At 37.0% G+C, this 13,007-nt stretch overlaps 1 protein-coding gene across 1 annotated transcript; it reads left to right on the top strand.

The window, feature by feature from the left end:
• Nucleotides 1-530: 530 nt before the first annotated feature.
• On the top strand, nt 531-12,699 carry pygl (phosphorylase, glycogen, liver). Its single transcript, XM_081350843.1, has 20 exons — nt 531-806; nt 1,509-1,610; nt 1,684-1,762; nt 1,981-2,084; nt 3,046-3,180; nt 3,925-4,036; nt 4,409-4,491; nt 4,667-4,804; nt 7,352-7,444; nt 7,993-8,139; nt 8,252-8,415; nt 8,497-8,611; nt 8,709-8,810; nt 9,158-9,305; nt 9,478-9,536; nt 10,009-10,150; nt 10,237-10,444; nt 10,594-10,728; nt 10,810-10,876; nt 12,340-12,699. Exons 1-20 carry the CDS (start codon nt 564-566, stop codon nt 12,526-12,528), a joined length of 2,565 nt encoding a protein of 854 aa, XP_081206969.1. The 5' UTR covers nt 531-563; the 3' UTR covers nt 12,529-12,699.
• The last annotated feature ends 308 nt before the right edge of the window (nt 12,700-13,007 follow it).

Raw genomic sequence — 13,007 nt, forward strand, 5'->3', positions numbered from 1 at the left:
AATAAAAAGCTGTCTGTCATTTCCCTGCGAAAATAGTTTGTGCAAAATGTGTGCAAATTTGCTATGGACAATTTTTTGATTAATGGTAATGTATTTAATCAGAGTAGTAATGTGGTTTAATAAATGGTTAATATTTGTTATATGCCTATTATTTGCCTTTTTTTTTAGATTTACGCAATTTGGTTAATGGTAAAATTTCATGATATTGAACTGAATAGCCTGGGCTAATCCTTACTTATTTCAATTGAATTACCGGTTAAGGATTGTTCAATTAAAATACGTAATGATTATCCAATTCAATTTAATGGATTTTAGCTATTAATTAAATTGCGTAAAAAAAAAAAAAAAAAAAAAAAGCCTTACTTTTTTTTATATGAACCGTGTATGGACGTCACGTCATTGATTCAAATACTGCTGCAATATATTTGCCATGGTTAAAAAAAAAACAGTTCAATGAGAGAGGGAGGGAGAAACTTTCTGTCCCTCCCTCTGTTCCCACTATAAAATGTGGGGCTTATTGTGACCCCCGTGCGCTGCGCTCGGTGTAACCGGTGATCTTCAGGATGGCGACGCCTCTAACGGACCAGGAGAAACGCAAGCAGATCAGCATTAGAGGGATTGTCGGTGTGGAGAATGTGGCGGAGCTCAAGAAGGGCTTCAACCGACACCTGCACTTCACGCTGGTCAAAGACAGGAACGTCGCGACGCCGCGGGATTATTATTTCGCGCTCGCGCACACGGTGCGGGATCATCTGGTGGGTCGCTGGATCCGAACACAGCAGTTCTACTATGAGGCCGACCCGAAGGTGAGTCAGGAAGAAGAAAAAAGTCCCATAAAAAGTCATTTGGTACCTTTGACTATTATTAATGACTAATTTGACTGACTATTTGTCATTTTGCCAAAGTTAAAACTGATTCCAACTTATTGAAATAGGCTAGGCTATATATATTTTTTAAATATTTACTTGCATTAAGTTAACAGTGCATCCTTGGAATACAAGAAAAATGATAATGCGATTTTTATCTGTTTTCGAATATTTTTGTTGTTGTTGGACATTTTTAATTAAGATTTGCAGGTTGTTTAAATTGTCAGTCAGGTTAATCAAGACAGGTGCACAAATCTTTAAAACATCATGTATTAAAGTTTTATGGATGGAAATAAAGTATTAGTTCCAGTTGTTTGTGATTATTAATAACAGGGTTCCAACTGCCATGACCAACCTGGACATATTAGGGAATTTTTTATTTTATTTATTTTATTTTTTTAAAAGTCATAAAAATTAATACAATTTTATAGTAATTTTTAAACAAAAAAATATTTTTCTAGTTATGCACAGCTTTTAGCTAAAATATATTATTACAATTAGAAATGTATAGAAAAGTAATGGAAATTAATGTCAAAACGGGCACCCAATGCATAATCCAAGAATGCAGTTTCTCTAGAAAGACTGATTTGTGTGTGTGTGTGTATGTGTGTGTGTGTGTGTGTGTGTTTCTATGTGCTTCAGCGTGTATATTACCTGTCGTTGGAGTTCTACATGGGTAGAGCGCTCCAGAACACCATGATTAATCTGGGTCTGCAGAACTCCTGTGATGAGGCAATCTACCAGGTGAGAGAAAACAAAACACTCATCCATCCATCTGTGTGTCTGGCTGTCTGTAAACCTCTCTTTTTCCTTCTAGCTGGGGTTGGATATGGAGGATCTTGAAGAGATGGAAGAAGATGCCGGATTAGGCAATGGAGGGCTGGGAAGATTAGCAGGTCTCTCACTCTCTCTCTCTCTCTCTCTCTCTCTCTCTCTCTCTCTCTCTCTCTCTCTCTCTCTCTCTCTCTCTCTCTCTCTCACACACTATAATAATAACATGATCTAAGTTAATAGTGATATTTACTCTGTGTGTGTGTGTGTGTTTGTGTGTGTGTGTGTGTGTGTGTGTGTGTGTGTGTGTGTGTGTGTGTGTGTGTGTGTGAGCGATCCACAGCTTGTTTTCTCGACTCCATGGCGACACTGGGTCTGGCTGCTTATGGATATGGGATCCGATATGAGTATGGAATCTTCAACCAGAAAATCAAAGATGGCTGGCAGGTGAATTTGATGGCTGGCAGACAAAAGTTCTCATACACAAGTTTCTTATACTTTCCTAGTACTGTTTGTTATAGTAGTTCTGACCCATATGGCAAAAATACATTATTCTATTTTTATAATACAAGACATTGGCAAAATATATTTCAATAATTTTTTTTAGTTTTAGTTATTAATATTTTCTCTTATATTTGTTTTGTGTTTTATATATATATTTCTAAATATATTTTAGAATACAAGAAATTGCCAAAATATATTTAAATTAATATATTTTTGATACGTTTTAGTTACTTATATTTTCTCATATATTTGATCAAATATTATTACAAATATTTCAGAATACATAAAAAAGCAAAAAATATATTTAAATAAAAATATACTTTGATGTTTGTTATTTATAATTTCTCAAATATTTTTATATATCTTCTGATTAATTTTTAAATATATTCCAGAATACAAAAAAATGCTAAAATATAACATTTTATTTTTAAAATACTGTATATTTAAACAAGTATAAGTTTTATTAGTTATTTTCTTCTATATTTTCTATATATATTTTTTCAATCTAATTATGTCAAGTTTCTGTTTTAAAAAATACATTTTGCATTTACACAAAATTGTGTGTAGTTTGCAGTAAATTTTTTGTTGGTCAGCGTCTGCATAAAAATCAATGTATATGGGCCAGAAGTCCATTGCGTTTGTGGTCACTGGCCTGTTGCATGTGAGCTTGCCGCAAAGCTGATAATACTGGACCAATACTGGACCAATGAGGATCTTGTGCACGCAGTAGTAGGTTGATAAGAAACAGTGGCTCAATTTATTTACATAGGGACATTGAATATGGTGGGTTTGTGTAAAAAAAATACACACACACCTGAACTTTAACCTGACCTAGATCTGAGTACTGTGTCCTCCAGTGCATATTGACACTGGCGTTGTCTTCATCATCGCTGTATCATTGTAGGTTGAGGAAGCGGATGATTGGTTAAGGTATGGTAACCCCTGGGAGAAGGCCCGTCCTGAGTTCATGCTGCCTGTGCATTACTATGGCCATGTGGAGGAAGAGGAGGGAAAGGAGCCGAAATGGGTTAACACACAGGTTTGAAAACAGCTACATGCATACAAGAACATACACACCCACAAGATAGCATTAAAGGAGAACTCCGGTCAATTTTAACATTGAGCTCATTTTTTTGTACATTTGGAGTGCTGTCAATACAGAGAACAACGACAAAAATCGGTGTTGCCTACACCGAGTTATTCTATTTTTAAAATTTGAACCCTGTTGACTTCAATGGGGCAAGTATTAAACCTGCTTTTAGCCTCTTAACATCCTTGATGTGTCATTACAAGTGCACAGCATCCTGTTTTCAGTTGAAGTCCAAAGTAGTCGATTGCCGAATTCACGCGCGTGATCATAGGTACTAAACCTATGCGCGTGAACTCTGCAATCGATTACTTTGGACTTCAACCGAAAACAGGATGTAAACAGGTATTTGCGCTGGCTTAAATAACATCATTTTTATACATATCTTTTACATCTACTGCAGTCAGAACCACTCGTGTTCACTCAGAAGGAATCACTCACATTTTCTGTGCACTTGTAATGACACGTCAAGGATGTTAAGAGGCTAAAAGCAGGTTTAAAACTTGCCCCATTGAAGTCAACAGGGTGCAAATTTTAAAAAGAGGATAACTCGGTGTAGGCAACACCGATTTTTGTCGTTGTTCTCTGTACTGACAGCACTCCAAATGTACAAAAAAATGAGCTCAATGTTAAAATTGACCGGAGTTCTCCTTTAAGGTACTCTGGCCAGGTTTGTAATGCATGTTTGTGGTGCAGGTGGTCCTGGCAATGCCGTACGACACGCCAATCCCCGGCTACATGAATAATACGGTGAACACCATGCGCCTGTGGTCTGCACGCGCTCCCAACGACTTCAATCTCCGAGACTGTGAGTCATTCACACAATGGGTCACCAATCCAATTTATCTGACTTTTTTTTTTATTATAATTCCTTATAAGACAAACTTTATTATAATTCCTTATAAGACAAACTCTTGAAAATCTTTTATTACTAAAATCAATATAAAATCATAATTGAGCCTATTTTTTGGTTTTATTATGATGCAGTTAATGCATATTATTCCAAAGGTCTTCAGAATTTTTCAAGATATAATGTAGCATATAAAAATAGATTTGAATAAAAAGTGTTCAACTGCTTGCATGCATAAAATCAAGCCTCATTTTTATCATTTAAATGGAAGCACAATAGGTCGTGAACTTAATGTTATTGGAATTTATATGTAATCATTTTTTTTTACAGTTAATGTTGGTGATTATATCCAGGCAGTTTTGGACCGTAACTTAGCAGAAAACATTTCCCGTGTGCTTTATCCAAATGACAATGTAAGTTTTATTTCACCCTCTTTGAGGCAGATTGAGGTTTAAATGGCTTTTCTGTGTTTAAACTCCATTCATTATTGTTTGCAGTAAATTAGGTTTCATTTACTGTATCCAGTTTAAGCTGGTCAGAAATTTATCTCACATTTTTTTGACACTTTGCAATTTGTGTGTGTTGTAGTTTTTCGAGGGAAAGGAGCTGCGTTTGAAGCAGGAATATTTCGTAGTGGCAGCAACTTTACAAGATGTGATTCGCCGCTTTAAGACCTCGAAGAGAAACTGCTCTGGACCGTTGTCATTTGACAGCTTCCCTGATAAGGTCAGCTTTACTACACACAACCATTTGAACTAATTGAAATTTAAAGGAGAACTCGGCAACTCTAGCGAACTCTAGTCACTTCTTCGCTGATTTTCCCTTTTGTTGTCGCATGTTTTCCCCACGAGCTCCCCCTACAGCTGTGGGGGCAGTGTTAATTTCGTTGACGAATAATTTTCGTCATTATTTTCGTCAACGACATTTTTTCAAAGACGAAAACGAGACGATAACTAAATAAAAACTAGTTTTGAATGACAAAAACTATGACGAAAATCTATTGACATTTTCGTCAACGAATAAAAACTAGACGAAAATGTTAGATAGTGACGATTCGGGAAGCGATCCGGTCTGATGTCCTGCATTTGTGGTAGATGCGCACATTTGTTCTGTGACGTGCTGATCTTCCCAGCGGCACACGAGTTGGCATGTCTCATCAAACGTTAAAACATGTAAACGTCTGGGAGAATGAGTAGAGCAGACATGTAGATCTGAATAAGAGTGACGACGCAAAAAATAGCTATATATTCGGTACGGTTTTCTGTGCGCACACACCCGACCCGAAGCGTGCAGCCATTCACAGACACCTATACAGCGCGCGAGTATGGAATTGAGCTCTCTTTCGTGTCTGAATCGACAAATACACACAACATTATGTCTAAATGTCCGTTTTGGAGAGTATTCACGTAAATAATGTGGGTTATGTCTTAAACAGTTGTGAATGTATCATATGTGCATCAGTGCAATTGGATCCGCATGTCATTGGACTGACATGATCCAATGTCTTAAAGTGACAGTGGGTAATAAACCTAATGCGGTCTGTGTCCTTAATATTGATGAAGCAACAAAAGAAAAAGAGAAAAGCATTCACTGCTCGTTAATAGCTTTTAAATAAGGATGAATTATATTTAATTCATACAAATAAATATGTCTGTTTGAAAGAATAGAGAATGATGTATGCAAGTTATAAAGAATTCATATAGGCTATCATTCATTGAAAAGAAGACTGTGTTTAGGAAAAGTGGTTTTATTTAATTTTAAGACATTTTTTAAGTTACAGTAGTTAAATTTGTATCTGTATTGCACGTTCAAACTTTAAAATCATTCATATTAGCAGGTTAATGTTTTCTCCGGGACTATATGGGTTTGTAAATTTTAGAGAAATTCTAAATGAATGCATTTTCAATTTAAACCCATTATATTTTAAATCAAAATTTGCTGTCAAAATTAACACTGATGTGAGATTATCTTTTGTGAAAAAGCTACAGTCAGTGTTTTTGACATTAAGAATAAAATAAAATACATGTTTTGTATTACAGCCGTTAAATCTGTGTATGTAGGCCCTATTGCATATTCAAACCTTAATACCATTCCATAACAGACTGATGGAAACATTTAGTCAGGTCAACTGTCGACTAGATTTAGTCGACTAAAATCTGCTAATATTTGTTCTACTAAAACAAAACTAGACTAAGACTAAAAGACTTAAGACTAGACTAAGACTAAAACTCTTATGATATTTAGTCGACTAAAACTAGACTAAGACTAAAAGATTTTAGATGACTAAAATGTGACTAAAACTAAATGGTGTGTTATTCCAAAGACTAAGACTAAGACTAAATCAGAATTTGCTGTCAAAATTAACACTGTGTGGGGGGGCGTATATTTCACAACACGGTCGTAAAAAACTCACTTGCAGCGGCCTCCTCCCCCTCTCTACCGCTGCTCATGTGCGTTTGTTTTGATCGGAGCAAGCCAACTGTATCGTGTGGAGCTTTGTCTACCGAGGTAGGTAATCTGGTAATACATCATACATGCGTGTATGTCGAATTGCCGTAAAGCATTTCGTGTATGCGCTCGTTCTCGTTCTCGCTTCTCACAAGACTTCCCATTTCTATCTTGCCGGGACGGTAGTCCCCAAGTTGCAAGGTTGGTTTTCCGCCTGGGAACGCTGGGGGGAGCGGGGAAAGTCACCAATATCACCAGAACAGGTTGTTTAACCATCCAAATGATTTCTAGACAGTTTTATTAAGTTAAAAAAGTTACCAAGTTCTCCTTTAAAGCTACACTGTGTAATTTTTTAAGTTGATTCTTAGCAAAAAACACTTTGTTCTTTCAAAATGATATGTGCTCATTAATGTGTAATTACTTCTACCAACTAATCAAGTATTCTCGTAAGTGTAGAATCTGCCATTTAGAATACATACGAGCGAGTCGCTCAAATGGCGGAAGCCATGTTGCGCCTCCATCTTGAAAATACATTAGCCAAAGAGGGACATACCTGGAAATTCAAGCTTCGCCTTTCGCGTTTTTACACTCAGTGGCACCGTGACGAATGCGAGGGGGAGATTACTTGCGACTGCCGGCAGATTTGAAATAATACGGCCACCGTAGGAGTTAAAACGCCCTCGGAATGGGAAGGGCTAGAAAGTAATATTCAGTTGGTAGTCATAAACAATTTCACCGCTAGTTGGGAGAAAATCCTACACAGTGTAGCTTTAAAGACAGTCGCTTATATCATCATTTGTGTGATTCTTCATGTCTGTGTTTCAGGTTGCCATCCAGCTAAATGATACTCATCCTGCTATGGCCATACCTGAGCTGATGAGGATATTTGTGGACATTGAGAAACTGGACTGGGATGCAGTAAGATTCATACATTTATGATACACTGTGACAGCCCATACAACATGCATACAGATGTGTTTATCATGTGTTTTAATTGTTCAAATTTTGAGAAAACTCAAACTGAAGTCCAATACGTTAGAAATTATGTAGTACAGTAAGTCAGAACACTAAAACTAAAACTTTTCTTTTCATAATTGAAATAAAACTAAATAAAATATAGATATTAATGAATAACTGACTAGCTTAAATAAAGTTTAAGAATAATGAATGGATAAAATGACACAAGCACATAATACAATTTCTAAAACAAAGTAAAAGTGAACGCTGAAAATATAAAAATAAAAGCTATTTCAAAATATTACAAGTGTATAAATAATGCTAAAATGAAACTGATGCTATAATACTGTGCTCAGTTTGATGAAGTGGCTTGAAAGCTCTAAGATGAGTTAAATTTAGACATTTTGGGGCAGATTTACTAAATAAATGCAAATAAGCATGAGTGCAATTCCAAAACATTTGTCAAGGCAACATGATTACTCAGTGAGTTCTTCTGTGTGAGAATCTAGGCCTGGAATATCACCAAGAAAACATTTGCATACACCAACCACACGGTTCTGCCTGAGGCTCTGGAGCGTTGGCCAGTCGAACTGATGGAGAAGCTTTTACCCCGACACCTGCAGATCATATACAAGATCAACCAAACACACCTGGATGTGAGTACACTCCAAATAATAGAGGACTGCCCATTTTTGAAAACCCACATACACAAGTAAACCTAGCATTAATGTTTATGTACTGTATGTATGTTTGTGTGTGTGTGTGTAGCATGTAGCATCTCTGTTTCCAGATGATATGGATCGAATCCGCAGGATGTCTCTGATCGAGGAGGGAGAGGGAAAGAGAGTGAACATGGCTCATCTCTGCATCGTGGGCTCGCACAAGGTCAATGGAGTTGCTGAGATCCACTCAGACATCATCAAAAGAGATGTGTAGGGCTTTCTCTTTCTCACTCACTCACAAACACACAATCCTACATCCCATTGCTGATTATTTTAAATGTAATGATATAGATTCCGAGACTTCAGTGAACTGGAACCAGACAAATTTCAGAATAAAACCAACGGCATCACGCCACGACGCTGGCTGCTCCTCTGCAATCCAGGACTCGCCGATCTTATCGCAGAGGTCCGACACACATACACATATGTTGTTCTCTTTTTATAACATATTTTTTCCATTCAATTCATTTCGTATGTTTTTTTATATGTGTGTGCGTTTGTAGGCTATCGGGGAAGAGTATGTAAAAGATCTGACTGAGCTGCAGAAGCTGAATGATCTGGTTGACGATGACGCCTTCATCCGAGATGTAGCCAAAGTCAAACAGGTCAAAACGCACACTCCTCTCATATCAATGCATTTGTAAATCTTATCCATGTAGATTTTTATGGCCAAGTTGGACAGTTTAACAGCTTATCACTGGGACAGTACCCTTTAGGGCCACTTAGCTACCCATAAAAAGTGCATATTAGTACTTTAGAGTGATATGTACTCTTTCTGCCCCAGTGACAAGCTGTTTTGGACTTTTTTTGGACAGTCTTTATGTAAATGTTCGCCATGTTAGAGGTTTTCTGTGGGCATTACTGACTCAGATGAATGGTATCATTCTTAAAATGTGGTAATTTCAATTCAAAGTCAGTTGCAGTTAATTTTTTCACATGTTTCTGTGTGTAGGATAACAAGCTGAAGTTTGCACAGTATTTAGAGAAGGAGTACAACGTGGACGTAAATCCCGCATCCATGTTTGACGTCCATGTGAAAAGAATACATGAATACAAACGACAACTTCTCAATTGCCTCCACGTCATCACCATGTACAACCGTATGTACACACACAAACACACACTTGCGCACTTTTTAACAGCTAAAGTGTATTTTTTTTTGGATGTTTTTCGAAAAGCGTTCTCCCATGTAGAAGTAAACAATGAAATTCTGCCATTATTTACTCTCTTTGACTAAGATATTGAAGAATTTTTCAACTGTTTCACACACAGGAATCAAGAGGAGCCCCACGAAACCGTTTGTGCCACGGACTGTGATTATCGGGGGCAAGGTAAAACAAACAACCTTTTCCAAACACACTCACATGCACTGATCTGCAATATGTACACTACCATTCAAAAAGTGACAGTAATATTGTGAAATATTATTAGAATAGTTTTCTATTTGAATATATTTTAAAATGTAATATTCCTGTGATTTGTAAAGCTGAATTTTCAGCATCATTATTCCAGTCGTCAGTGTCACATGATCCTTCAGAAATCATTCTGATATGCTGATTTGGTGCAACTGTGAAAACAGTTGTGCTGCTTAATATTTTTGTGGAAAACCAAAATACATTATTTAAAGAATTTTTTGATAAATAAAAAGTTCAAAAGAACAGCATTTATTTGAAATATAATTCTTTTGTAACATTATAAATGATCACTTTTGATCAATTTAGTGCATCCTTGCTAAATAAAAGTTATTTCAAAATGAAATAAAACACTTTTGAATGGCAATTTTCATTATGTTTGTTTCTGCAGGCTGCTCCTGGATATCACATGGCAAAGATGATCATTAAGTTGATCACCACTGTCGCTGATGTCGTCAATAACGATCCTGTGATTGGCCATAAACTGAAGGTCATTTACCTGGAGAACTACAGAGTGTCACTGGCAGAGAAAGGTAACTACGGTTTAACAACTAAACTGGGTATGGTATTTTCTGTGTATTAATGCATAAATTCCTGTTCATCTGTGTTTTATGTGCAGTGATCCCAGCTACAGACCTGTCAGAGCAGATCTCCACCGCGGGGACGGAGGCGTCCGGAACCGGAAACATGAAGTTCATGCTGAATGGGGCGCTGACCATTGGCACAATGGATGGTGCCAACGTGGAAATGGCAGAAGAAGCCGGAGAAGAAAACCTCTTCATCTTTGGCATGAGGGTGGAAGATGTAGCAGAGATGGATAAAGAAGGGTAGAGGATGAGACGGAAAGATTAAATCGATGGAAATGGATGCTGAGTAAATGTCATTCAATCTTTGTGCTTGTGTGAAGACATTAACCATTCCTTTGTGTGTGTGTGTGTGTGTGTGTGTGTGTGTGTGTGTGTGTGTGTGTGCGCAGCTATGATGCATTGCAATATTATGAGAATCTTCCGGAGCTGAAACAGGCCATAAATCAGATTAAAAGTGGCTATTTTTCACCAAAACAGCCTGAGATGTTCAGCGACATCATCAACATGCTGTTCTATCATGATCGGTAAAACGCACATGCAGACACACACTTTCTTTTTTTAAATTCCTACATTACTCTCTCATCACTTTGAATTTTTTTCTCCAGGTTTAAGGTTTTCGCAGACTACGAGTCTTACGTCAAGTGTCAAGAGAAAGTCAGCGCTCTGTATAAGGTGAACATTATCACACACATTTACTGCCTAACACACATGTCAGAGATACATTTAATGCTCAACATTCATTTCATAAGTTATGGTGGCTTTTGAACACTGCTTAATGAAGCTTCAAAACCTTTGAGCATCTTTTGTTTTGAATCAGCGGTTCGGAGCACGTATCAAACTGGCCAGGTCACGTAATGGAATCAAACAAGGCTTTGTTACATCACTGTTTCGAACATTGGTTTTGAATTCTTGAATTGTGATGGTTCGCTGCTAGAGGGTGTTGATCTGTTGAACTCATGAACCAGTGTCTAATCCAGTAAATCACGGACAATTCATTAAAGTTATGAGGCCTTTGAATGTTTTTGTGGACGATGGGGGGCCTTTAAGTTTAGAACCACTGTAAGAGACTGTTTTAGCTGACCTCGGGTCAGTTTTATAATGTATGTTCAGTTTGAATTAATTTAATGAATTTGAATGAAAATGCATGTGTAATAAAAAGGGCCAGTAAAAAAATAGCCTAATTAGCCCAAGTCCTGTCTAAAAACACATTACAAATGAACAAAAGAACACAAATTATTCATATTTAATGTTATTTAATGATTTATAGTTTACATTTAATAGAAACATGAAAAACATTTAGTAAAATGTCTGTGCATGTTCGAAACAGTAAATCATTTTGAAATATTATTAATTCAGTTGATTCAGTTTCAAAAAGCTTAGTTTTTACTATCACTACATTTCATTTCATTTAATGACATTGTCATTATTGAGTAAACTTTTATTATCATTACTCATTATTTTATATATGGACTCAGTTCATCATTTTCCAACCCCAAGCTATTTTTTTTCAGTGAAATTTTGATTTAAAGGTGGTATCATTGATTTCAGGCCCAAAAATATTTTTACACATTCATCTAATCTTTCCTAACGATCCGCTAGCTGCCCGCCCCACAAGCATGCCGTCAAAAAAACGCGTCTCTGTAGGCAGCCTAGGCTCTGAGATCTGCACACAAAAACAAATGGTTTAGCCAAACACTCAAAACCAAAACAAATAGTGTTCCAACCAATCACCGACAGGGGGAGGGTGTTGTGAGGTTTTGTGCTCGTGCACGGCTGCACGCGAAGTCAGAGCTGAAGAAAAAGCTGGGTCAAAACCTCACAACACCCTCCCCCTGTCGGTGATTGGTTGGAACACTATTTGTTTTGGTTTTGAGTGTTTGGCTAAACCATTTGTTTTTGTGTGCAGATCTCAGAGCCTAGGCTGCCTACAGAGACGCGTTTTTTTGACGGCATGCTTATGGGGCGGGCAGCTAGCGGATCGTTAAGGAAGATTAGATGAATGTGATAAAATATTTTTGGGCCTGAAATCACTGATACCACCTTTAAGAATCATTACACAGCTAATTTCTATGTAGCACCAGGTCAAAGTGACCATGGACTTAAACTGGTCCATATTTCTCCGTCTGTGTCTACAGGATCCGAGAGAGTGGACTCGGGTGGTAATTAAGAACATTGCGGCCTCTGGAAAGTTTTCGAGCGACCGCACCATTACAGACTACGCCACTGAGATCTGGGGAGTGGAGCCCACTGACCTGAAGATCCCTCCTCCCAGTGAACCACGTGAAGCTCTGGAGGAAACCGCGCGCGCCTTGCGCAAGATTTGAACACGTCAGTGCAGTTATAGAATCGTGAGAAGACTTGTTAGAAGTTAATTTAATTACTTGGTATGAATACATTTTCCAGTTTTGCTTTCAGTTTTTAAATATTCACGCATGCCTTTCTAAATTAATGGATTGTACTAGCAAAGAGCTAAAATAAAAATTATGTTTTAATTCAACATTGAAGTCAAATTATTCATGTAGTACTGTAGCTATCAGTCAATATATTGATTTTTGGTATATTGGTGGTGGTTGAGGAGATTTCTTCCTCCAAATGTGTAAAATGCCTTGAGTGTCAAGAAAAGCACTACTGTATATGTTATTATTATTAATTATCAAAAATTCATTCTAAAATTCAAAGAAAAAATGACAGATTGAAAAAGGAGAGTGATGAGATGCAGAAGACAAAGAATTGCACTGTTCAACATTTTAATATATTAGAACTAATAATATTTAGAACTTTAGTAGTACAAAAGAAAAGAAAA

Source organism: Scardinius erythrophthalmus, assembly GCF_964197995.2.
Source record: "Scardinius erythrophthalmus genome assembly, chromosome: 21".
In the NCBI taxonomy this organism is placed as follows: domain Eukaryota; kingdom Metazoa; phylum Chordata; class Actinopteri; order Cypriniformes; family Leuciscidae; genus Scardinius; species Scardinius erythrophthalmus.